The 25,547-nt window shown below is 42.1% G+C and overlaps 1 protein-coding gene across 3 annotated transcripts in view; it reads right to left on the reverse strand.

The window, feature by feature from the left end:
* RIMBP2 (RIMS binding protein 2) overlaps positions 1–20,858 on the reverse strand; it is a 130,204-nt gene extending 109,346 nt beyond the window's left edge. For 2 of the 3 annotated variants that reach the window (XM_051769129.1, XM_051769128.1), the window contains exons 1-3: positions 20,756–20,858; positions 18,267–18,491; positions 17,420–17,554 (exon numbers count right to left, since the gene is read on the reverse strand). In XM_051769129.1, the coding sequence (XP_051625089.1) occupies positions 17,420–17,554; positions 18,267–18,398 (267 nt within the window). In that variant the 5' untranslated portion in view covers positions 18,399–18,491; positions 20,756–20,858. Of the gene's footprint in view, positions 1–13,921; positions 14,217–17,419; positions 17,555–18,266; positions 18,492–20,755 lie in introns of those variants that run through there. The other variant, XM_051769130.1, reaches the window with a different exon arrangement.
* Positions 20,859–25,547: the final 4,689 nt, after the last annotated feature.

A 25,547-nucleotide genomic window follows, 5' to 3' on the forward strand; every position in this document is an offset into this window, starting at 1 on the left:
ACGGAACAGGAACAGCCAAAGTCCAGGGCTGATGTACAGTCTGTGCAATTCCTCTGCTAAGGCCTTCCTGACCAGCACATTCCCAGTTGCCTTTTTGCCCATGGAGCCCCCTCTGCTCCATGGTCCCATCCTAAAACACTGGTGAAAGCAGGAGGGAGGGAGCAGGTCAGGCTGAAAAGATGCATTTGGGATGTGACATCAGTGAGACACCACAGTGAAAGAGCCACGGGGCAGAGGAAAGGACGAGGCTGACTCAGCTTGTGAAAGTCCCACTCCCATGGTGATGGATCTGGGGAGTCTGTAAAGAGGGTGTGAACAGATCTAGGTTATTTGGGCAGAGTTCTGCCACCTTAAAGGGAGCACCTCAAAGGGATTTGCTGCCTAATCTTGCACTGCCACTCCCTTCCTGGGGAAGGAGAACAACATCCCCAGGGTGGTGATTGGTCAAAGGCTGCACTCAATGGTCTTGAAGGTCTTTTCCAACCTAAATGCTTCTATGATTCTATGACTCTATGAATCAGGGTGCCATTTTCACGCTGACCTTCCACCTCCCACCTTCCCTGGAGCAAATCAGAACACGTTCTATTTTAATTCTGCAGGAAAGCCATTAGTGCAAATATTGGAACACACAATTCAATTAAAGATAAACAAAACAAAACAAAAAAAAACCACACCACCACATCTCCTGTAAGTCTTTACCTTGCATATTCTGCTGGCAAGCTTAGATAAGCACACTAGAGGGAAACTAAGAAAGCTCCAGACGGGAAAGGTTAATATTGCTGTGGTATGGCTTGGTTTTGCACGGTGATTAGGCTCACTGCCAGCCTGATTCCTTCAATGTTTTAACTATCTGCAGCTTGAGTGATTACATTAATAAACTTCCAGTGCAGACAGCATGCTAAATTCGAGCCACTGTTCATGTAGGAAGAGAATGGATGTCTTTAAATATACTTTCTCTTCTAAATTCTAGATAAAAAAGGCAAATCCTGGCCTGATTTTCTCAGAAAGAACCATTCCTTAGAAACCTCCAGCAACACTTCGATTCTCAGCAGGATTTTTAGGACCAGGAGAATTCCCTCTCAGCCAAAGAAAGATTTTTTTTTCTTTATTTTTAAGGTTGTAGCAGATCTGACATTCCTCTCCATCACCCTTCGTAGGTCTGCATGATTCAGATTCCAGTCATAACATCCCTAGAAATTCCAGCTGGAAGACTTTAAGGTCAAAGGCATACACCTCTGCTATTCAAGCTAAGAGAAGAAATCATCAATGGTTCATAATCAGAGATTAATTTAAGTCATCACAGGTGAGTCCAGAAATCTTCAGGTCAAGTCCAACATAAACACAACCCCAGGTGATCAGACCGAGTCCCACACAATCCTGAGACTATCTTACAGACAAGTACATTATCAAATAAGGATGGGAAGCAAGTGAATCCTGTTATGTAACAAACAAACAAGAATATCTTCACATCTGGATGACAGCAACACAAAGGGAAAAGGCTAAGGAAGGTATTACAAGCCACGTTACTTCACCAATCCTTCTGAGCCAACAACAGTGAAAACCTCTTTCAGCAACTGGAATAAATGCAGTTTGTTCTTCTGCAACAGGAACAACTCCCTGCTAGCTCTAAATCTTGACTTCTGCCTCCACTATGTCCAGAAAGGAGATAAAATGAGTATTTGCAAAGTGAGCCAGACATGCTTGCTGCCTTCCTGCAGGCAACTACACCACCTGTTAAAGCAGTCAATAAAACTATTTGTGTCCTTTTCACTAAGTGTTGTTTCATCACTTCACTCCCCAGTACACAACTGCTGTATTTATTTTTGGTTATTCATTTGTTTTTGATTTCTGCAGCAGGAAATGACTGAAAACCTTTCAGATGCACTGTACAGAAACCTACACATTTACTGGTGACTTTACTCAGGGGAGCAGAGCTACAGTGTGGGCAGAACATCCACTTTTGATTCTCAGCTCTGTCACCAACTCATTAAAGAAACCTGGGAAAATCATGTGCCCTCCTAAACAAAATGGGGATACTAATTGTTCTTACCAAGGAGACGTGCAGGAAGAGTTTATTAATTAACGTCTGGGAGTTCTTTGAAATCCCAAGATGAAAGACAAAGTGCATCACATGAATCCCTGAAATAATGTATCTATGGAATATAAACACCTTTAAAATTTCTTAACCATTAATCCTGTGCCTGTAAAAGGCAAACTCCTACTGTTCCATTCTAAACAGACTTGTACATACAGAGCCAGGAGACAATAAAAACTGGGGACTCTGTGCCCCCAAACCTTCAGACTCTGTGCCCCCAAACCTCCAGACTCTGTGCCCCCAAACCTCCAGACTCTGTGCCCCCAAACCTCCAGACTCTGTGCCTCCAAACCTCCAGACTCTGTGCCCCCAAACCTCCAGACTCTGTGCCCCCAAACCTCCAGACTCTGTGCCCCCAAACCTTCAGACTCTGTGCCCCCAAACCTCCAGAATCTGTGCCCCCAAACCTTCAGACTGTGTCCCCAAACCTTCAGACTGTGTGCCCCCAAACCTCCAGACTCTGTGCCCCCAAACCTTCAGACTCTGTGCCCCCAAACCTTCAGACTCTGTGCCCCCAAACCTCCAGACTCTGTGCCTCCAAACCTCACTAGGGATGAATTGCTGAAACACCCCCAGTATCAAACAAAATTGCCTGGAGACAAACATGCAGGTTGTGTACAAAAACAGCCCTGTGACTAAGAAAACAAAATAAGCCTGTTTGCTGTGGGCTCAATCGTTTGCAACCTGATCTTCAGGGTGGGCTCCAGCAGAGCTGCTCTGCAATCCTCCTGGAGACTGAAAGGATGGAAAAGGCAACAGCAATCCATGATGAGCAGTCCAGGTAACAGAGATAAATCGAAAAGAACACAAAGTGATGGCAAAAAGTAGATCATCTTTAACGGGGAAAACTTACCATAAATGTAGCCACTTATTAGCATGACCTTCTTTTGTACCTTTATTGAGAAAAATTGAATATCTGTTAATAGCTCATTACTTGAAGCAGATGCATGAGGGACTGTCACTCTTTGGTTGTCTTCAGTTTTGTGCCTGTTCTCTTTTCTCCCTTCACATGACCGTGGTATGAATGGTTTTTTGAGGCACATGTTGTTTGTTATTTTAACTTTTAATGAAGTTTTGCTGCTAAGTATACAGATGTAACTTCAATTTTCTCTTCATAGTTGAATCAAACAAACACACACCATGCTTTAAATTATCCTTACGTGGCTGTTAGCGAGTTCTATCAATTGTTATGTTCTTTAAATCACTTCCCCATCTCTTCAATTTAATAACAGACATTCCCCTTTGGGTGTGCTATTAAAGTGTTAAATTTCCCTGGATGATTCTCCCCCATTTTCATGATTGTCTTTTATTTGGCATAAACCTGCCCAGGTATTCTTGAGACAGCACAAATAATAATCCAATGTATTTGGCCCCACAGTAATAACAATTTGAAATAAGATTCTGCTTTTCCCAAGAACACCTTTGGGAAAAACCTAAAAATGAACAGCAGAACTATTCACAATACACCAAATATTGTGGCAGTGAGAGATCAGGAGAAACCTTGGGCTTCCAGAGCAGATATATCTTTTAGTTAGGAACTCTGCATTTAAAAATATTCAATCATCCACACTGAGAAAAATATCACAGGCACCATGTAAAGACTGAAAAGAAAAAGGTGTTTTCTTACATAAATGGCATTCATGCAGCACTTGGAAAGGGTTCATTGAAAATTACTGAATTCAACCATGAAGCACTTCAATAGGGTAAGAACTGAAGCCAGGTTAAACCTTGGCCAGACAGATGCTGTGGAAAAGTTACACTAAAAATGAACAGCTTTATAACATTTCTAAACCCTTCTATCATCCTGACAATCTCTTGGGGTTTGAATTGGAGCACTAAGCACATGCTTAACTTTAAAAACTCTAACAGTCAGAATTAGTCATGAAATCAGACTTACCTTGTCATTTTGTCACTATTAGACAACAAATAATAAGCTCTTTTAATGTTTCGTAACATAAGCTCCCCAAACTCCTGGTTTATTCATATGGCCCTTGCTTTTTGCCTGCTCCAGTTCCAATTCATCTTTGTTCACATGCTCTTCCTCGAGCATAAATCCTCCACTGACACAAAAAGGTAGAGCTTTAAGATGCATTTTAAGCATTTCTCACTGTACGTAAATGGTTGCAATTATTCATGAGGGAAATAATCTGGTTTGTTCCTTACGTTTCTCTCCCGCCCTTTCAAATGTGTGTGTGGTAATTTTAAGAGAGGTGCAACACAGAGTAGGATGTTGTGAGAACTCCCTCGAAGTATTTGCTTGATGTTTTTATTGCTTATGTAACAGTAGCCCATTATCAACCCAATAATGATGGATAGTGGTAGTGGAACATTCCTGTGGGATTTCACAGGCCTTCTTCCATAAAGTAGGCTTGATGGGACTATAAAAATCCAAATGGATTTTTTTTCCCCATGCACACTTGTACTGGATTGCAAGAGTGGGATTTATGCACGTGAGAAAAGATTTACCACCTATCTGAATTTAGATATATTGCACCAACACATCAGGAAAGAAAACCTTTTCAGCCCTGAAGTTATTCCAATAAATTGAGGAATTCTGACAATAGGAAAAACATGGACATCTAGAAGCACTGCAGCTCATGGACATGTATTATTCTTCCTAGTTAACGCCAGCAATTATACTTTTAATGACTGTTGCAGAGAATAAAAAGACAATAAACAGTGCTACGTGCCTCAAATCTGTATTTTTCTAAGAGCCATGACTGCTATGAAAATTCTGTTCTCCTGCCAAGTATTACACACCACAAACAAAAATTTTTTTGCCCTCAAGGCAGATTTGATGTCAAAGACAGTCCCTTTTTGCTTACTTGTAAATTTTAGTTTGGAAGGGGCAGTAGTCCATGAATTACAAGCTTGTGAAAAGCTAAATTGTAATATATTACTGAGGACAAAGACAGGACCAAAGACAATGAACTAAGGATGCTGTCATTCATCAGTATCTGACAAAGAGAATTTCTGAACTCAGTATTGCATCAACCAAGCTGTCACGTACACCAAACAATTAGAATATGCAAGCCTGGACAGACAATGGTAGAATCCCTTTTCCTTGTGGAAAATAAATGGATGCTACCTCTTAATTCTGTAGGTTTATCATCAAGGTTTCTGATTTACCTCCCTCCCTTTGTTTTCCACTCCACCTTCTCACTGTGTTGGGTTTTTTTTAAGCCTCTCCATTTCTTCCTCCCTCGTTCAGATGCCTGAGAAATCCTGCAGCCTCTGATCTGACTTCTACAAAGAAGAGCTACAAAGTAGGCAAACTAGGCTGGGAAAAACCCAAAACCCACCAGCCCAAGTGAATGCTTTGCTCCAGACACCTTCCCTAGTGCACAAAAACCTTCTTTCAGAAAATAATTTCATGTAGATGAGGGGGCTGAAAACTACCCATGGCATTATAACCTCTCCGGAAACAATATCCAAATCCACTAATTGAAGAATTACTCTCTGATTTTGGTTTTCCTCTTTTTGTGGCTAAATAATTTCTCCCATTTAAGATGAAAAAAAAAATATCCACAAACCCAATTCCAACATTAATGTACATAAAGACTCTTTTCTGACAGTCATTCTTTGGGATTGTAAGGAAAAGGGATAGAAATGGCCAGGCTAGATCAGGTTCCAGACCCATGCAGTCCAGGCAAAATGGGCTATCAGATGCTTAAGAAAGAGGCACAAAAACCCCACAGTAAATTCCTGCAGTATAATCTATAAGTCTCCTACAGGGCCTGGAGTAAGATCTCATAAATACTAACAAAACACCAAAGCACACAGGGCTTAACATGCCCTCCAACTCAACTGGAGCCCAGTTCCATGCACACATTACAGTGCTAGGGAAAATTTCCTGTTACTTAGTTACAGAAGTCAGAGCTGAGAAAACATAATTTCCAACAGCAGCATGGTCTTTTAAATGCTATTAAATAAAACATTAAAAATCAACAACACTGGCTAAATGCTCTGGTAAATCTTTATCTAACAGACTAAATTTTAGTTCCACAAATCACAATATGGGGAGGGGAGGGGAGACAACACCTCTGGAAGTGGCTAAAAAGTGGGGTGAGGAGGAAGGAGAAGGAGGCTTCTCCTTTGTGCTACCTCAAATGCTGCATCACTCTGCTGTGTCCAGTTGGATGTTTGGCCTGGCAGCTGTTTGGGAATTGTTGAGTGGAGCTGGTGCTCAGGACCTGGCCAGCAGCTCTTCCTGCAGATCAGAACCAGGCAATGCTCCAGTTGCTTGGTGTCACTTCCAATGCCACACACTTGTTGCACCAACACTGCCAGTCATGTTTAATGGAACGTGGGTATTTGTTTATTTACAGTACACAAATATTATGGTTTCAGCATCGTTTCCTGCTTTCTGCTCAGAGCAATTTTTCCACGAAGGGTCAATGGAACCACCTGAGCCCCACAGACACAAGTGTGTCACTCCAGTGGTGTCAGCAGCACAGTGACCTCATTCACTGTTTGATTCTTTGAGCTCTCATCATCACAGACAGTTTGTCTTCCTGCCTTGTTCTGCTTTCTAAATTGTTCTCTCTTTTTTTAAGATAATTTCCATAATCCATATATCAAGAAAAAAAATGATGTATTTATAAAACGTCTGGTGTTAGATTATGAAAATATCAGCAGCTTGAAGCTCTCTATCTGCTTTATTTCCTTTTAACAGTATTTACAGAAATTAAACAGAAATTTTTTCAAATTAGAAGGGTTGTAACCTATGCAGAAGGTTTAGGGTTTGTGATAATTAACAACTATTGATATCAAAGCTGGTAAAAATCTCATTTGCATCTAAGAGCTGGGATCAATATCTACCAAGAAGTCACTGAGCAGGGCTGCTGTACCCTGGCTGCATAAGAAACTTCACCTTTTGGAACTCTGAGAGAAAGGTGTGACTTCCCCCCACTGCAGGAAATAAACTGCAGTCCATTTGAGCCATCAGAGCTATGATGGATCTGACACGAAGGGTCAACCCTTCCTTCCAGCTCCCTCTCCCTTATCAATAGTGTTTGTACAGGATGTTACTCTAAGGTTTATAAAATCCCTGCTTGTATTTCCTCCCTGGGAGGAATCCTCAAGCCCACAGAGCACAGGCAGTTCAGGTGAGGCAGACACCGGATTATTGCTGATAGGGCAAGAAAAGATATTCTACTGTAAGTTATTCAAAGGCTTCATTCCTTCATTTGTTTGGGTCAGCCACTTATTGCATCCTGAAACTATCCAGGATGTAGCTTGCCAGGGTGACAGCTATCTTGTCCCTTTGTGACTGTACAGCACATCAACTGGAAGAGATTCACATCCCAAAAAGCTCATCTGGGCACATTATTAACAGGAACAACTGCCTCCAGGACAGCTTCCCTTTAAAACACAAAAGCTGTACCCAACTGTCCTACAAAAAACCCCATAAAACTGCTTTACAGTTGTTTCTTTGTTCTGATTTTAATTCATCCAGTATGATAACACAGCAGTGTTAACTCTACCCACTTAATCTTCAAATAAGCCAAATTTACCAAATCACAGGGAGTAGTGTATGATACATACATTTATATAGAAGGTTAAAGACTGTTGAGCAACAGAGAATCTTTCCAGCAGGGAGACATTTGCAGTTCCAGTACACCCAGCAGGTGAACAGGCAGCCATCAGAACAGACAAACTCACTCCAGCCACCATGATTTATGTTAGTAGTAATTTTTTTAAAAATTAATACATTAACAAATCCATTACTATGAGTAGCACATAGGCAGTTAATTTAAAATGAAGCAAAAAAAAAGTCTGGGTTTAGGAGATCAATACTTCCCCCTCCTCCTTTCTTATACAACATTTAATTAAGAGAAGCAATCCAGTGGATAAATGTTAGGCTGGACTCTGCAAACAATATCCATATCCCAATTCCATCGACCCTGCTGAATGATCTTGGGCAAATAAACCTAAAGCACATTGAAAATTTCTCATCTGCAAAATGGACAGAATGTTATCAACCATCATTCTTCAGTACTCAGTAAAGAGTTTTTACTGAAAAGTGCTATTACAGACTAAAGGCTATTCTAGAACAAAGTGCAGCTTCACACAATCACAAATTTCAATAAGAAATTATAAACTGGAAAATCTGATATCTTTCTAAAAAAATAAACCAACACCCAAAATTTCATCCAGGTCTTCCTAGTTTCCAACTGCAACTTTTGTTGCAAGGCCACAGAGGCTTATTCCCACTGAGCCTTCCCAACAGATAAAGAAACTGAGGCAGGAGGATCTGTGGCTTCTTGGAAAACACAGGTCAGAGCCACAAACAGGACCCAGCTCCAACAACCACACCCCAGCCAGGAAACCAAAATGAGACTTACGTTCTTCAGGGCACAGAGCTGGTCCATCAGCAGGGCAGTGCTGGAGCTGCATTGGATGGTGTACAAATAAGTTTTACCCAACAAAAATGTGAAACTGTCCGGGAAGGAGGACCAGAAGTTGGTGCAGGTTCAGAGAAAGCGAGAGGAGCTGTTATTCTGGGAGTGGATACAATGCTGTCAGTGCTAAAAGTACTTCTTTAGCAAAACAGCAACCTAATGAATTACCAAGCATTAAAAATTGATCGTCCCTCCATAGCATGTTTTTAAACTTCTCTATTGATTCATGTTTTCATTTTGCATAATGCAGCAGTTAAGGTCCAGAGGAGGTGAAAGGGGGTGGGGGGGGGAGACTGAGAGGTTTTCTCTGTTTGTTCTGTTCTCTGGTCACTTCAAAGCCAAGACAAGCAAAGCTCTCAGGAGAACAGAAGGGATCCTAGCATCCTGCATTTAATATTCATTTGATCATTACCTGGCATGCCAGAGTGTTTAAATCTAACCCCTCCCCTCCTCTGCCCTGCAGGAAAGGCAGACACAGCCGACTGCAAAGCATCTCAGGGAAGTAAGACAATTGACCTGACAACCGAGGGCACAAATCTTGTGCCAGAACAAACCATCCACAAGATTTCTACAGTCACTGTACATAAAAAAACCTGATCAGACTGTTGGCTTCAGACAGAGCCTTATGTCAGGCCCAGTATGACACAAGCACATTTTCCCAAACTACTTAAAGGTTATGTAATAGAGATCTGCAGAGCATTAGCAGTCACATGACACGTCCCACTAAGATTTCAAACTGCCACCTACAAAATTTAATTAGCAAGCGGTAAACAAGAGAGAAAGGAAGGAATATACTCCTGGAACTGACAGGGAATATTCTTCATGTGCCAAACTTCGTTCAGAATTCGGGGCAGGGAAGTGGGGAGAGCAGAAAAGAGGTTTTAACAAATAGGTAAAACTCAGAATGTCACAGGAGAGGGAAAATTCAGTGAACAGGGGACAGATTCAACCACATATTGCTCGTTATAGTGACAACTGGGAGCTTCATCCAGCTGAATCCTAAGCACCATCAATTCTATCTGTCTCCAGTAAGGTGTTTAGCCCATTAGCACACTCCCAGGGATACTGTGCTGTGCTATCCCTCTGGGTGTAAGCTGGCACAGATCTACAAAAGCCCCTGCTGATTAATATCAGAGAATATCTTTAAGTGAGCTGGACAATGTACTCATTACAGATGCACTGTCCATACCAGTGAAAAGGCACCATGATATGCCATACAGGAGTAACAAACAGCATTTTTCAACTGTATGAGAAGGAGGCAGAAATATCCAGCAGGACCTGAAATAGTAAAACCTCAGAATAAATACCCAATTCTGCAGGAATTTACTCTCACTATAGTATTTTTCTCAGCCAACCCTAAACAACTTAACCTTATTTTCCTTTCAAAGTTGGTGAGAAGGGTATTGTTGTAATTTTCCCCCCACATATCCAGTGTAAAAACTTAATGAAATGTCTATAAATTGATTTATGCTCCTCAATAAAAGAAAATAAATCAGTCTAGTCCCAGAGGAGGTGGAGCATGGAAGGAAAGAGGCCCATAAGCTGGCTGCTCATCAGCTCAGCTCAGGCCCTAAGGAAGGTGTCACACTGAAGAGCTTGTTGTGGGATGATCTTAAAGGAAAAAAATGGAAGATGGTTTCTAATTGTCACCAGATGAGGACAGAGAAGAGAGACTGTGCCATCCTGTTATATCTGCACTGCCTTCTTCCTGATTCTTCACAATAACACCCTGCACTGCTGCTGCTTCCTAATCAGCATCAAATATTGGGCACAGTAACATTACTGCCTTAGAAATCAAGTGCTACACTGTAAGAGAAAATATTAAACCTTATGACAATTTAAAAAAAAAAAAGAAAAAAATCAAACTACAGGCCCATTTCCTCTGTCCTGACATTTGCTCTGTAAATGTTTCTACCAAACCACTGCCACCAGCAGGGAGAGAAGGCTCTTCACTCCAAACTGAACATACCCCAGGGGCACAACAGAAAGTTTAGCTAATAAAATGTTATTCCAGAAAGCTCAGAATCAATTCAGATTCTTCTGGCACTCGGCAATATTCTTCTAGAGAGCAACAAGGCACAATGCAGACTGTCAAGTGATTTATAAGTAGCGTCTCGAAGCCTCTGTTGGGATTCAGCATCCTGATGGAGAAAACAGTATTTGGTGTGAAATTCTCATTTCCTAAGCAGATAAAATAAAGAGAATGTAGTGGAAAGGGTTCATTATTATTCCCATTTACAGAAAGAGAGCAGAGCCCACGAGATCCTTTGCTCAGGGCCATTCACAGAATCTGTGGCAGAGTTGGAAGTCACACTCTGGTTTCCTTATCAAGCACCACATCACAAGCACAAGCCAGAGTGTTGAGCCACGAGCCTTTAAGCCACTCTCAATTTCCTCACCAAAATCCCAACCACAGAGGGCTTTACAATCATAATTTACAGGATGAACATGCCTCCAACATGTGGTTTAACAGGATGGCTACAGTTAGCAAAGAAACCCTCAGTGACCACATTCAAACTCCAGAGTCAACCAGCTGCTCCAGAAGATGTTCTCCCTGTTCTCCCAGGGAAATGGTATCACTGCCACTTCCCAAGAGCCCACTCTGGGCAAATAAGGCTGACAAAAGCCCTCTTTTCCACCAGTGAACAGAAAAGTTGTTTCATGACACGTTGCTTTGAAGGAGCTGCATTTTCCCAGCACTGTGGCTACACTCCACTTCTCTTTTTAATCATGATATTGTTTTTTTGTTTTGGTTTTTTTTTCAATTCTAACAGCAGTGAGAAAACGCTGCTGTCAGCAATGCTTCACCACAATTCTCATCTGTGGTGGACAGGCAGCTTAGGAGGAACATCAACAGTCAGAAGAGAGAGAATCATCAGTGGCAAAAGGTGTTTTCCAGAAAATCTTAAATAGATTTTGATCACTTAGTGCTGTGCACGGAAAGATTTTCAAAATGATAGTGAGGAACTGTTTTCTCTTCAGCTTTGCCATTCTATCAGAGAGCTCACTGGACACGCAAGCTGATGCCATGAACAGGGGAAACAAAGGATTTACACAAAATTCCACTTCAGTCAGGAGCTTTTGCTGAATAATAACCCAAAAACAAGTCCCAGGCAAAAAAGTCGTGACTAAGAAATATTTCAGCTACTGTGACACATTTTGTAGCAGTGACAAAGGCCTGTAACAATTTCAATGAAATGACAAACAGCCTTGACTCTCAAACACTCAACATACACCGTGAAAGGGCAGGACAGTGATGCATCACCAACCAGTTACTTTTCACAGAGTGCAGTCAGAGTGATTTTGGATATTTAATTTCAATATGCGGTGGGGCATTTGACACACAAAAAAGAAAACCCATAACACCAGAGGATACTAATTATCCAGTGATCCCAGGCATCTTATTTCTCCTGTGGCAATCCAGGAAGGCTCAGACTTTTGTAAACAGCACATTGCATTTCTCAAAAGGATATACACAAATATATAAAGTTGTATGTAATAACACTGCGCCTCTCTTATGCCTCCAACATACAGTCATGCTGCATTTTAGCAGGCTGAAATATAGTTTCAGGTATGGAATTATGAAAAAATCAGAGTTGCTCTCCAGTCTGCAGGCAGCATGACCATTTCACTAATTTCATTTAGAGTAGGTCTTTTCCTTATCAAAAAAGAAAATAGTCCGCACAGAGCCACTGACCAAGACCATCAGATCAAGACAAAAAATAACCAAGAGGCACCTAAAAAAGACCCCCAACACCCTCCTTTGGGGTACTAGAAGTAACACATGTACTTCAAAGGATGTCTACAGTGGTGAGTCCTGGCTGACATCTCTAAGATTTGATCTGAATTACCTTCCTCATTTGCCAGCTGGGTAGACTTGAAAGCCCTCCTCTAATAAAAATGTAACACCTTCTGATTAAAAAAACCAAAATACAATGTGACTACAGTAACTTTCGTATCAGTTCACGTGCACTGCTATTTTTTATCTATTGAATTTAGGGGAATGCTATAATTTCCTCTCTACTGTTTGGTCTGTGTTTAAATATTTCATGCTTTTTTCTCAAGGTAGCTCTTCTACCTTGCTAAGCAATAGTCCTTACTTGTGTTTTGATGTTGGCATCATAGTATTCTTTTTCTGTCTCAGCATAATTGGTGCAATTCTTAATGTTAAAATCAATGGCTTTGAATTTAGGCATTTCTTCAAAATATATCCAATCCCTTAAGGAGCAGGCACTGTATTTACTAGATGCACTGTCAAGGCTCATTAATAAGTTATTCTGCTGAGTTATTTTATATATAAACTCTGCATCACTACCTGCACTGGACGAAAAAAAGCCCAGTCAGTGTTTTACCACTAAAAGAACAGACAGCAGCAGTTTAAAAAGAAAAAACCAAAGGCTTCACATGCTTTCAGATTTTGCTCAGTTAAAATTGTACTAAGACCATGTACAGCTGTAATGTCGACCATCACATCACTCCGGGAAAGACACACCTCCCCTGCCCAATGCTTTAAGCAATAGCCAATTTTGAAAAGAGGTTAATAAAAACCCCTGCAGTATCCCCTATAATACTGAGCACAGCACACTGGTACGTGCTAATTAACTGGTATTTATTTGCATATGTTGTAATAAAATGTTATTATTCTGTCATACATGCTCATAAACATGACACACTTCCCCTAAATACTGCTATGTATAGTGTGTCCATATGGATATGTATCCATCTGTATTTATCTGCAGATGTCTCTACCAAAAAAAGATGAGGTATTTACTTGCAGTTGGTCTAATTTAGCATCAGATGCCAGACAAATAGCACACATCATTTCATTAGCAGTATCTCTGTGGAGGAGCAGTCACATCGATGACTTTGCCATGACATGACAATATACATTTGCAAAGCAAACACATACTGTGCATATGCACCATGCTTGGGGCTGGGGGGGCAGGGGAGAGCTGCCAGCCAGTATCATCACTAACTTTGCCCACAGACACTAATACAGACCAGAAACACAGCCCCATCGAGCCTGGCAATATAGTGTTTATTCTACTGGAAACCTTAAAAGTGACTGGAAAATGACATCAGATTAAACATCAATCGGAGGGAGGATGGAATAATCTAGCAAGAGTTTAATCCCTTTACCTAGTGCTCATGCACGATGCTAACACATTTTATTATTCTAAGCAGCACCTAGAAGAAAAGATTCAGTGAAGGGCATCACCGAATTGCTGCAGAATAATAAAGTTTGCCTGCCCGTGACAAGAGTTCCTGATGCATCACCGCCAGCTAAAAAGAGGATTCTCCCCCCCGCACACAAACCTTCAGCCCTCCCACCCTCAAAAAAAAAAAAAAAAAAAAAAAGCATTTAACGGAGAAACAGCTATTTTTAGGAAAAGGGGCGAAAAAGAAATAAATCTCCGCGTACCTTCAAAGCGAGCGAAGCTGAGCGAGATCATCGCCGGGAGCGGAGCCGCAGTGGCCGTGTGAGCTCAGAGCCGGGCAGAGGACGGCGGCAGCATCGGCGTGTTGGCACGGCCAGCGCTCGGCTAGGAATGATTCATTAGCCGGCTGCAGGCAGGCAGGGGGAGACGGGGCGGGCGAGCATCATCGGCCATGCAGCAGCTGCCGGAGCCTATGAGACAGCGGCGCTCGCTCGCAGACGCGCACCAAGATGGCTTTCCCTTCGTGCCGGCTGTCCCTGCCTGTGCCGCTGTCCCTGCCGGCTGTCCCTGCCTGTGCCGCTTCCCTGCCTGTGCCGGCTGTCCCTGCCTGTGCCGCTGTCCCTGCCGGCTGTCCCTGCCCCTGCCGGCTGTCCCCAGTGCCAGCGCCCCTCTCACACCGCCCCAGCCCCGGCACAGCGGCGGGCGGGCGGCATCGCGGCGGGGCTGCGTCTCGCACGGGGGAGGGAGGGGGAAGGCGGGTGTCGGGAGATTTTATTTTACCTCCCGAGTAATGCTATCACAGGATCTTCTCAGTAGGTCATCCGTGGCCTGCTGGCACGAACCAATGAACTGTAAATGCGAGCGGCAATTTTTTATTTTTTTTTTTTTAACGCTGCCCGGCCCGCCCAATGGAAGGCGCAGAAAGCCCGATGCAGAAGGGGCATTAAGGCAGATTACCTGGAGCATCCCCACCGTTCTGCCTTTGCTCCTTCTCAAAACTGCGTGCGGTGAATTCACGCAAAACTTCCGAGGTGCAACAGCATCTCCCCAGCAGCTAGAGGGAGACGTTGGAAGGGGATACAGGGAAAGATTTCAGAGGGAGATGCTCTAAGGGGATGCAGGCAAAAATTTTAAATACATTAGTTTTTGGAAGTCTAGCTTTAATCTTTTTCCCATCTTTTTTTTTTTTTTTTTTTTTTTTTTTTTTTTTTTTGTTCCTTTTTTTCTCTCCTCAGCAGAGATGATCTGACTGACAGGACCTGACCACTTTGGGAGTGTGTTCACTATAATGTAACTGAAGTCTCCAGGCCGGTGAAGGTTAAACTATCAAAGAAACATCTGAAGTTATGTTGAGTGGAACTTCTGCATTTTCCTTTTGGTATTTAACAGGGGAAAGAAATATTGCACTCTCAAGGCACTATGGTATTGAATTCTGTTAAAATATCTGCAGAAATACATCTCTCCATTCATTAATGCCTCTCCTATAGTCCCTTTTCAGGTACCAGTCTTCCTCCCACAGTTTTACTAACAGGCATAATGAGGAAGAGGAGGAGAATTTTCAGAGAAGTTTGGCCTTAACAAAAGGAGTCAGATTTCCCCTAAAACCTAGTAGTTCTTTATGAAGTTGAAGTGCATGGGGAACACCCTGCTCTCCAAGAACTATCAGCATCAGGTGCTTCACTGAATTAAGAGCCATGGAAGAGGGATTTGTCAGATGATTTTCTGAAGTTTTGTCTTATCTGGATTTCTAGTTCATGATCAATGTGAACCATGAATTGGGATGTTTACTAAACAACTGAGGAATCCTTCCAGAATGGCATTACTTATATTTCTGGATATTCCAGTTCTCAGCCATCAATCCATTTGAGCCCCTTGCTAAGGGTGTTACCCCCAAAGCTTCCAGCAGAAGAGAACCACCACTCCCACTTGGATGAAACACATTCCTCTTCAGAGGTTTGGAATTAAAGTATGGTGCAGAGCAACACAGTGTGATCTTCAAAGCAACTGAAAAATCTGCAACTGCTGCTGAAAAATCTGTCCCTCATTACATGAATGAAACAGCTCAAGATCTGATCCCTGGTTGTGTGATACTGCAAAAAAAACAGGAGCAAAAGGGTTACAGGCAATCTGTGCTTTCTTCCTTGAAGGTCTGCCTTGGCACATTCTAGAAAGACTCGAGTTTTCTGAATGGAAAGTCTAAAATCTAAAAATAAGGCATCCAAGACCACTCTTTTGTGCAAATCTCAGCCCCAAATGACCTTCCATGAGATTACTCATGACTATAATGGGAACAAAACTCTGACATTTTTGGAGAGAAAAGCTGTTCCCACTCAGGTTCATATGTTCCTTCCCAGATTAGATGATGACTTTGATCATGAGGCAAGTGCACTCTTACTTTTCTAACCAGTTCGTGGCATAAATGGTTTTCTTTTTTTTTTTTTCTTTTTAAAGCCTAATTTTGGCAAGTTAGATTTTTTTTCCCCCCTCAGCTGAGCTCCATGCAAGCTTCAAACTCAAATGTTCCTTCTGACTGTACCAGCACTCACCACACTGTGCTTCAGCAATGACTACAGATCTGCAGCATATGACACAAAGTGAGACCAGAAGATTCCAGGTGACACATTTTGGAAATCTGTCTTGTCTGGGCTGGAGACTAAATGAACATAACTGTTCCTTTTGGTGCTTTTGTACAAACAAACCAAAAATTTGCTAAGCCACCCTGATACTTGAAAAATCAGTGAGATCACTGTAAAATGGCATTATTAATGTGTTCCATTGAACCAAACCAGCTTTTCTTTTTCCTTTTCATGGGTAGATTTAAAACATGTATATCGGTATATGGGGGTGTGTGGATATATACATGTATAAAAGATGTAAATTATCATAAATTTTCAGGAAGTCTTGTTTTAAAAATATGGAAAATGACACGAATAAAAATTCAGTGAAGTCACTCTGAAAGTAAAATATCAATTAACTTTTTAAACTATCAGTACAGATTCACTGCTATGAAGATTTTAAAGCGTATTCTTTATCTCAAGAACACGTTAAGAAATTTGAGTCATAAAAATTTGACATAGGCAACCTGTTAGGCCACAGCAGATGAGAACAGACATTTTTACTGCAACTGTAAGATGTTAGGGCATTGTTGGCATAAACATTGTATTATTAATTTGGTAGTTTAAATGGCCAAATATCAGCATTAATACTTATCAATATAAACATTTTATCATTAATTTGGTAGTTTATATGGCCAAATATCAGTATTAATTACTACCAAATATAGCTTGGTAGTAATTTTTGCTGGATGCAGCAATGCTGATGATGGGCTGCTGGCATCTAGGAATGCACATATATATCAGTTTTGTTGAGAGAAGAAAGGGAATTACAGCTCTGGATGGCAGGCCAAGAAATCCCCCCAGAATAACATCCAAAATAATGACTCTACTTTCTGACAGACAGTTTTCTTTAGAAAAAGAGACAGAACATAAGGCATCTTTCTGTGGATGATAAGGGCTCTATGAAATGCCATTTTAACTACGTAACATTTCACAGGTCAGAATTAATTTCTTGTTGTTTCCAGCCTTTCTGCATTACATGAAACAATTATTTAAAATACCTCCTAAGAGAGGAATTTTCCTCTTAGCATCCTTAGTCTGAAAAATAAATCTTGCAGTGTGTTGTTTCAATAAAACAAGAATGGTGATAAAACCCTTCCCTCCCTAATTCCATTTTTTGAATGAGAGCACAGTAAAGGAGCTCACCTTGGCAGCTGCCAGAACACACACAGGGCCTCCCGTGGAGATGAAGGACAGATGTCTCTGAAGCCACAGCAGTTCCTTCTGAGACTGTTTCAGTAACTCCTCTGGGTCTCCCGACTTCTGCCCCATCAGCCCTTCCTGCAACACAGGACATTTTCAATTTCTATCTTGTCAAATATGTGCTGACAGTAACACATGATCTGTCATAGCTGAATTTCTAACCAAACAAGAACATCTGCTGTATTTATGCACGTTTGTTTTTTTTTTTTGTTTTTTTTTTTTTGTTTTTTTGTGTTTAATCTAATAATCTTCTGCCCCCTAAAAAGCAAGATGTCTCTTCATAGCACCAGCAGCAGAACGACCCACACCTCAAGCACCCTAATACTTCATGCTTAGGGGACTTTTGGCTATTAATCAGTCCAGGCTAGACTGAGGTAGAAAACAAGATGGGCAATTCCAACTTTCGGGAACTAGAAGTTATTCCTCTCACATGAAATGCTGCTGTAACAAAGAGCTCAGAGATGCTGCTGGGAGGGCACAAAATTAATACAAGACAATGGTGAGAAAAGCATTTACAGAGTACAGGAATGCCACTGAGTATTCCAAAGTTTATATCCCTAGTGAAAGTCTTGAGTCTAAACCAGAAATATTGTGAACTCAGACCCAAACTCTCCTCTACACGTGATAATTTACACAATATTTAATGTTAACAAACATTCTGTTTGAATAAGAAATGGGTAGAAAAACATTTTTTCTACTTGCTTTTAACAGATCTATCAATAAACTATTCTCAATGTTACTGTTTATCAGCATAGTTAGATACCAAGAACAGAACTGGATTTTTACCTACCCTCAGGAATCCGAGCTGATTTCTGAGTTCTTCACACTCCCCTTGCAGTAGTTGGATCTCCAGATCTTTTATACTTTTGGAATGTTTGTTGATATTTTGCAGATGTTGAGCCTTAACATTGACAAAGTGCATTTTCTGCTTTAGAGGAAGTGTTCTGGTGATTGGTTTTGTGATGACAGCGGTGTTATTGGATGACAATGTCAATGAAGTTGAAGGGTTGACAGGCTGGTAAAGAGAAAATACATTTTTCATGTCATTCTTGCTAAAGTTTTGTCTGAGGGAAAGAATATAATTCAAATCCCTTCAAAAATCATATCCTAAGTGAATTATTTGATACTTTTCTTCCTCAGATCTTTCATTAAAACTGTAAGTGAGTGAGAGACAATCTCCCATGATCAATCACCAGTAAAGAGATAGGGATGACTCAAAGAAATGAAAAGCAAACAATTTCTTTTCTTTTCCCTTCCTTTTTTTTTTTTTTTCCCCCCACTCAGTGGATTCCAGCCAGCTATGATCCCTAACTAAATACCAATGTATTTACCACTTGATGGCAACCTAGTGCTGCTGCTCAGCCACCACTTCTGTCCTTCCCTCAGCACAGTCATTAGGAAGCTCTCCTCGCTGAGCACGCACCTCCGGGATGCTGCATTCCCAAAGGTGTGCTCCACCACGCTGCAAGCCCTGCACTGGGAACAGCTGCTGTGCTGCCAGACTTACTGTGTGAGAGTGGAGGGAGAAACTGGGGCTCCCTTCTGAGGCTCAGCAGCTCTCAGCCCACGGGAGAGCTCAGGGGTTGAGACCAGGCAGGAAAATCCCCTGCCATTTGCCATCACGGGTTCAACTTGGGGAAAGTTAACGTGTTGCCAGTTAAAAGTAGGTTTGGGTGGTGAGAAACACAGGCAAAAATTAAAACAACACCTTCTCCCCACGCCTTTCCCCAGCTCAGCTTCCAACTTCTCCACCTTCCCCTCCAGGACAGGTCTCCTCTGGCACAGGCTGCTCCCCTCGGTCCCTCCATCCCACTGCAGGGACCCTGCCTGGCACCTGCAGCTCCTCCTCCTCCTGCCCAGCCCTGGGTGCTCACAGAGCCATTTCTCACACCTTTCCCCCACCTCTGGGCAGGTTTTACCCTTTCTGAAATGCCCTTTCCTAACAAGGGCTTGGCTGTGCCCATATTGGGGCCATCAGGGACCATCCTCGGGCTGCCCAAAATGAGTCCCCCCAACACCAGGCACCAACATCCATCCCACACCTGCATTTGGAACCCATCCAAGGACAACTGACCCCCCCAGAGCCAAGCTTTGCTGAGGTGGCCAATGTGCTCCACCTCCTGTGCCAGCCCCTCCCTGGGGGAGGCAGAGAGGGAGGGGGTGAGGAACATCAGCGAGGTGCAGCTGTGCCAACCAGGCCAACCCACACTGGCTCTGCAATTTTTAAAGCAAAAAAGGGCTCCAAATTTTGAGTGGTGGAAACTCCAACCTGGAATACTGAGAGATTCTCACAAATTGGTCCTGACACTGACCTCAAACAGGTAAATCAGGTGTCACTCCCCAGCAAACGCAGTTCCTGTGCTCTGGAACAATTGATTTGGTCATGAATGAGGAGCCAGAAAACCAGAACCAACTGGAGGGTGTTATATCTGCTAAATCTGCACATGAATATTTAACAGGTAAGTTTCTTCTTTTAAGCATTACACTGCTGAGTAAATGATACAGTAAAAAGTCCGAGAGTTGCCAAACACTTAAGTGTTTATTGATTTTTTTTTAAAGCATTTTTTATCACGTTGGTATCTACTGGAGAGAGAAGCACTGAAAGCTCTGGAGAGCAGATCCATTAGTGAACAGAAAAGATGAATCAGAGGAAACATCAGATAAAAGTTCCCTATCACTGATGCACCCCAGTGTCACTGGAAAAGCAGTTTCTCTGTAGATAAACAGGGTGCTGGGTCTCCATCTCAAGGGCATCCTGAGGTTATCCACACCTCTTCCTTCTACTATGCCAACCTCAAGCTCAGTGCTTTTAGAAAAGGTGTTGATCCCCCTCTAACAGAAGCCTAGTGTGCAAAATAATATGCTGGAATCATTGCAAAAGGTGTTTCATATAAGCATGTAATTTTTTTGTTGGGGGGCATCACTTCAAATGGACCAAAATTTTAAATTAGGTATCTTACAATGAAAACAGCAAATAACTCTCCTTAGAAGAGTCAAAAAAGAAAAGTCATAATGGGATAGTCCTGTAACTGGTTAACACTCATAACATAACTCCTAAAACTGTAAAGAATTACATAGTTCGTGCTGGACCATAAACCAAGACAAACACATCGGGGAAGCAAAGCCTGAGATAAATCTCAGTGCTCCAGGTGCCGGGGAGGGTGCAGAGAGTTGTTTCCCCTGCCATGTTGTCACTTGTGATTTGTGCCAGTGCCATGACAGCCATTTCAGCAGTTGGCAGGAAAGCCCCTGGAAGATTTTAGGGCACGTTACACTCACCTTGCTCTTCTTAACATTTACTGAGCTGCTTTTCTCTTTGCTTCTGCCCTCAGATCTGCAGCGTGGAGACTTTTCAGATGTTTGTTTCTCTTTCTTGTTGCCCTTTTTGGACTGTGGAACGAAATGCACCAATAGCTCATTAAAATACCTTAGAGCACATCTAAAACGTCTCAGTGATTCTGTTGGTCTGAAATCAATTTGTTCCTGCATGGCAAAGCACAACTTTCAAAGTGTAGACAAAGAGAGTCAATGGCACGGATGAGAGGTGGCACTCAGGCAGCAGCAGAGGACGTGGCATCTCTGTGGCAGTGCCCTGTGCAGTGCCCACTGTGGTGTGAGCTGTGCTGGTGCCACAGAACAGGACAGCAGACACCTCCTGCAACCCAAGGAATAAGTAATATTATCAGGAGCAATTTGTTCCTTACATGTCGTTTTGTCTCCTTGTCAGTCTCAGGAAGAATCTCATCCTGGGTTTATTTGGAAGATGGATAAAACAGCAGGGATGTGAGGAGCATGCAGTTAAACACTAAATGGCACTGCTTCATCAGATTACTCAGTCAAAAGCAGGCACTTTCTGCTGCATCCCTGGAATTAAGTGGGATAAAGAAGTGCATGAAGAGGGACCTTTGTTCCTTCTGCTGTTTCCTAGTACAGAATGACAGGGTACAGAGTTAACAGGCAATACTATTTTAAGTGTGACGGAGATTTTCACATTGATTCCTTTTTTAAATTTCAAGGCATTGCTAAATCACACGTCAATTTTACAGTGTGCTACATTCAATGTAAGACAGTCTTGTCCTAGAACTTACAAACCTAAATAAACATAATCATAAAGCAGTTAGCAAATTGCCCTTGTACCATATTGCCTAGTTCAAGGCAGCTTGGTTCCCTTTCCTTTAGGAAGGCTGATCCCTCTTTCCTCTGCTCGTGGATGCTTAACAAGAAATTCCACTATGAAATTTCCCTTGTCCCTGGCTGTGTGTGCTGTCTATAAGCACTGGCAAAGCAGCTGTTTTTTTTTTACTTTACATAACATTTAATCTTGTATAACCAAGACCGCTCCCAGAGGGTAAACAAAGTGCCTGAGATCTGTTTTTCCAAACACCACTACCCTTATTTTCATGCTTTCTCTGCTGATGGTGAGTCAGGCTGTCTCTATTTGGCCAGCATGACTTGATCTTTAGTACTGTTTGAGGTGTGGGTTTCATTTTTGAGGAACCTTGTAATGCCAAGCAAGAAGCTCTTTTTGGAAAAGGAAGTTTAGAGTCTGTTCTTTTCTCTAGTCAGGCCTCAAAATGATCTTATCACCCACCAGCAGAGGGTGGTAGGAGGACAAAGCAACAAACCAAGTAGAAAGAAGAAGTGAATTGGTTCTAATGAAGCAAATAGCTGCCTGGAACGGGAAAGGAACCTCTCATGTAGCTGTTCTGCAGTCGCTGTCTGTGAACCAGAGGTGGTCATTAGAGCTGCTCGTACCACAAACACAAACCATCTGTCACTGCTCGAGCTGTGATGACTTCTGCTATGGGCCAGGATGCTTGGGAGGAATCCAGAAATATTTGCCGGAAAATTAAAACAATGTCCCTTCCCACATGGTCTCTGAATTTTTCTTGTTTTCATGGGATGTTCTGCTGGTGGGAACTCACCACATCTAAGAGACACTGAAACTGGAGGGAAAAAATGCACACAAGCAGTGCAAACACACCTGAGAGGGAAGAGCAGAGGGGGCTGTGAGCAAAGAAACTCAGTGCATGTGGAATCATCATCCAAACAGTTTTGGCATGAATTAGGCATTGAAAAAAAAATCAAATTGTCATTGCTGGAGCCTTAATAAGACCATCTATGTAAGCCTGGTTGGTACAGCAGATAAGTATGAATTCCTTTTCTTTAGTTCTTTAGTACCTGGATAATAAATGCAGATTAAAATAGAAATAAAACTGAATGAGCTCTTGGCTGGACACTGAGCTGGCCCCAGGTGTAGATGAAGTTGTCACAGCTCATTGTGATGGAGATGGGGAGGGCAAAAGGGGGGTTTTGCCACCAGGACTGATCACAGCAGCAGCTGGCACTGATGCCATAGACTGCCACCCCTGGGGAAGACAAGAGGGAAGGCTCTCTCAGAGGTACCCTCTATTTCCTGGCCTTGCCCACACCCTCTCTTTCCCTGTCTGTTCTTCCAGCCTGTCTCCCCTCCTAAGCATAGAGGAAGAAATGGGAAAAACATCTTGCCTTCCAAGCCCTCATTCCCAAACCAGTGAAGTCTGTGAAACCTCACTTCCTCCTCCCAAACCTGTCAGATTTATCTCAAAGAGCAATAAAATAATTCATTTTAAAAAGAACATCACACACATATTCTTTTTCTCCCCTCATAAATGATCACTATTTTATAGCAATTCAGTGTTTATTTCTTCTTCTCTACATTACTACACTGTGCTGTGGCATGATGGGTATCACTGTGTAAGAGCAGAACTTTGAAGGTTATAAACAGATGCTAATGAAACAGTTCCCCTTTAACCATAGAAGACATATTTTAATGCCATTAAAATAATTTCAAATTTACTTTCCTAGTACTGAATGATAGAAAAGTCAGCGAGGGCAATTATTTATATCCGTGTGGGATAAAAAGAATGCTCAATGGAAACCCAAGAAAAGCATCCTGGCCTACAAGTCTGTGAGTCACCCTGCCTAGCACATGCTTGGATATAGCTTAGCAACCAACCAGCTTCGATGGGAAAAGACATAGAAACAAATATATCAGCTCTTGTGGGTACATGAATCCAGCTGGATTACAGGGAAACAGGGATTTTGCCTTTATTTTCTTCAAACTCATTAGAAGTTTATGGTAATTTCTGCTATTTCAGGGATTAAAAAAATAAATATATCCACTGCGATTAAAAATATGTTTCAACACTTGCTGAATTTTATCGTCCTGTGAGTTTGTTTTTTTTCTTTCTGAGGCTGATTTGTTCTGTGGGTTTATTTGCCTCATTCTGCAAGGGTAATCAGACCCAAAAATACACTGAGGGGGGGAAACTGTACGAATGGGAACTCTGACAAAAGTCTTATAAATAGCTCCAAAGCCAAGCGTGCCCAGCTGTCGGGATCTGGGGCTGAGCAGGACACCAGAGCTCTTCCCCCAGCTCGTCCTGGCAGACAGAGTGGGTGACCCTTTGGGGTGGATCAAATCTCCAGGCCCAGGGCAAGGTTACTGTAACCTAAAATTAGCCTTCTGAATTCCTACCCGGGCTGTCAGCCCTCCAGAAATGCCCATCACACAACATCCTCCCCAGCGCTCCCAAGGCCCTCTGTAGGAACTTGTTGTGGTTCTTACAATGCTTCTGAACCTAATTTTAGGTGAACTTTTTTTCTTTTTTAAGTCCTGCCATCAGTGACTATTGAGGAGCTGTGTAAATACGTGGTGAGAAATAGCTCTGTGTTGTAGGAGTAGGCTAAATGTGCCCTTCTACACATGCAAGTGAATTTATTTAAAAATAAATGTACCACTTGGTAGGCAGCTTAGGAAGCAGAGATTTTTTTTTTTCAATATGGGGAAGATAAAAAGGAGCTACAATTATTTTAACAATGAGTGCCTAAAATGTGTGTACAGGGGACAGTAACATCAGTTCACCACAAATGGTGATATCAGATGTGGGGGACAGAGTTGAAGACAGACCAGGCAAGCACTTTGTATAAACCATTGTTGTGATGCCTTGTGGGAAAACCAGGGGAGAGAGAGAGGCACAGACTAAACTAGAAATCTTAATGCAGATTATTTGTTGTGGGGATAAACATATTTCCTCAGCTGAAGTGCAAGAAATAAGGACAGATTGAAAGAGCAGCCATGGCCTTCTGGGACTAGGAGCTGGGTTTTCAAAAAACTGGATGTACAACTCACTTCAGGCTTACCAGGACACCTAAGCTGACCTGCTGTCAAAAGTTCCACAAGCTCCAGAAGAACTTTTCTTTGATAGAATTGGCCTTGTGATTACAGCCACTACACAACCAAAACACCCCAACCCTGTAGCCAGAGGAACTATGCAAATGTGACCTTAGAGCTCACGAGTAGCTGTGTTCTGATGGTGTTTATTGTCCATACTTTCTGTTTTAAAAAGCACCTCCACTTTTTCAGCTGTCTGCCAAACAGTAGGATTTTGGGGTTTCAATTCATATGTTTTGCATATTAGAGGCATATCCTGCACTGTAAAGCTTTCAGTTAACAAGGCTATGTGTAGTTCCTCAATTCGGTAAGATTTTTAAAAATGCTTATTTAAAACAGTTGCCTATAACCCCACCCCTCCAAAAAACAAAAACAAAAAACAATCAAACAAACAAACAAACAAAAAAATCCACAAAAAAACCAAACCAACCAAACAAAACAACAACAACAAAAAAAAACCCAGACAAATTCTGGCGTGCCCTGGGTTGGAAATGGTTACTCACCACTTTGTCTTCCTCTTGTTCTTTAGTCAAGGGCTTATCCACTTTTGAAAGTGATTGATTTGCCTTGGGGGAGTCCTGTAGAGAACAGCCATGCTCCAGAACATGACTGATAGCCTTCTTCTGGAATAGAGGGAAAAGCAGCTTGAGAGCATTTCAACTCTCTAGAGAGAGGCTAAATTGGCTTAAAGGACTTCAGACTTTTAATAAAGTCAGGCAGCATCATTTCACTGGCTACAGCTTCAAGGTAACAGACACATTACTGGGACATTTCTTCTTTCCTTTCTATATGCCTTTGTTTCCTCCTTCCCTTCCAAAACATTCCCAGCCTGTCTTGCATCTTTAAGCTTTGGAG

This window comes from Manacus candei, unplaced genomic scaffold (assembly GCF_025592945.1).
Source record: "Manacus candei isolate 608988 ecotype Guabito, Panama unplaced genomic scaffold, ASM2559294v1 h1tg000103l, whole genome shotgun sequence".
Lineage (NCBI taxonomy): Eukaryota > Metazoa > Chordata > Aves > Passeriformes > Pipridae > Manacus > Manacus candei.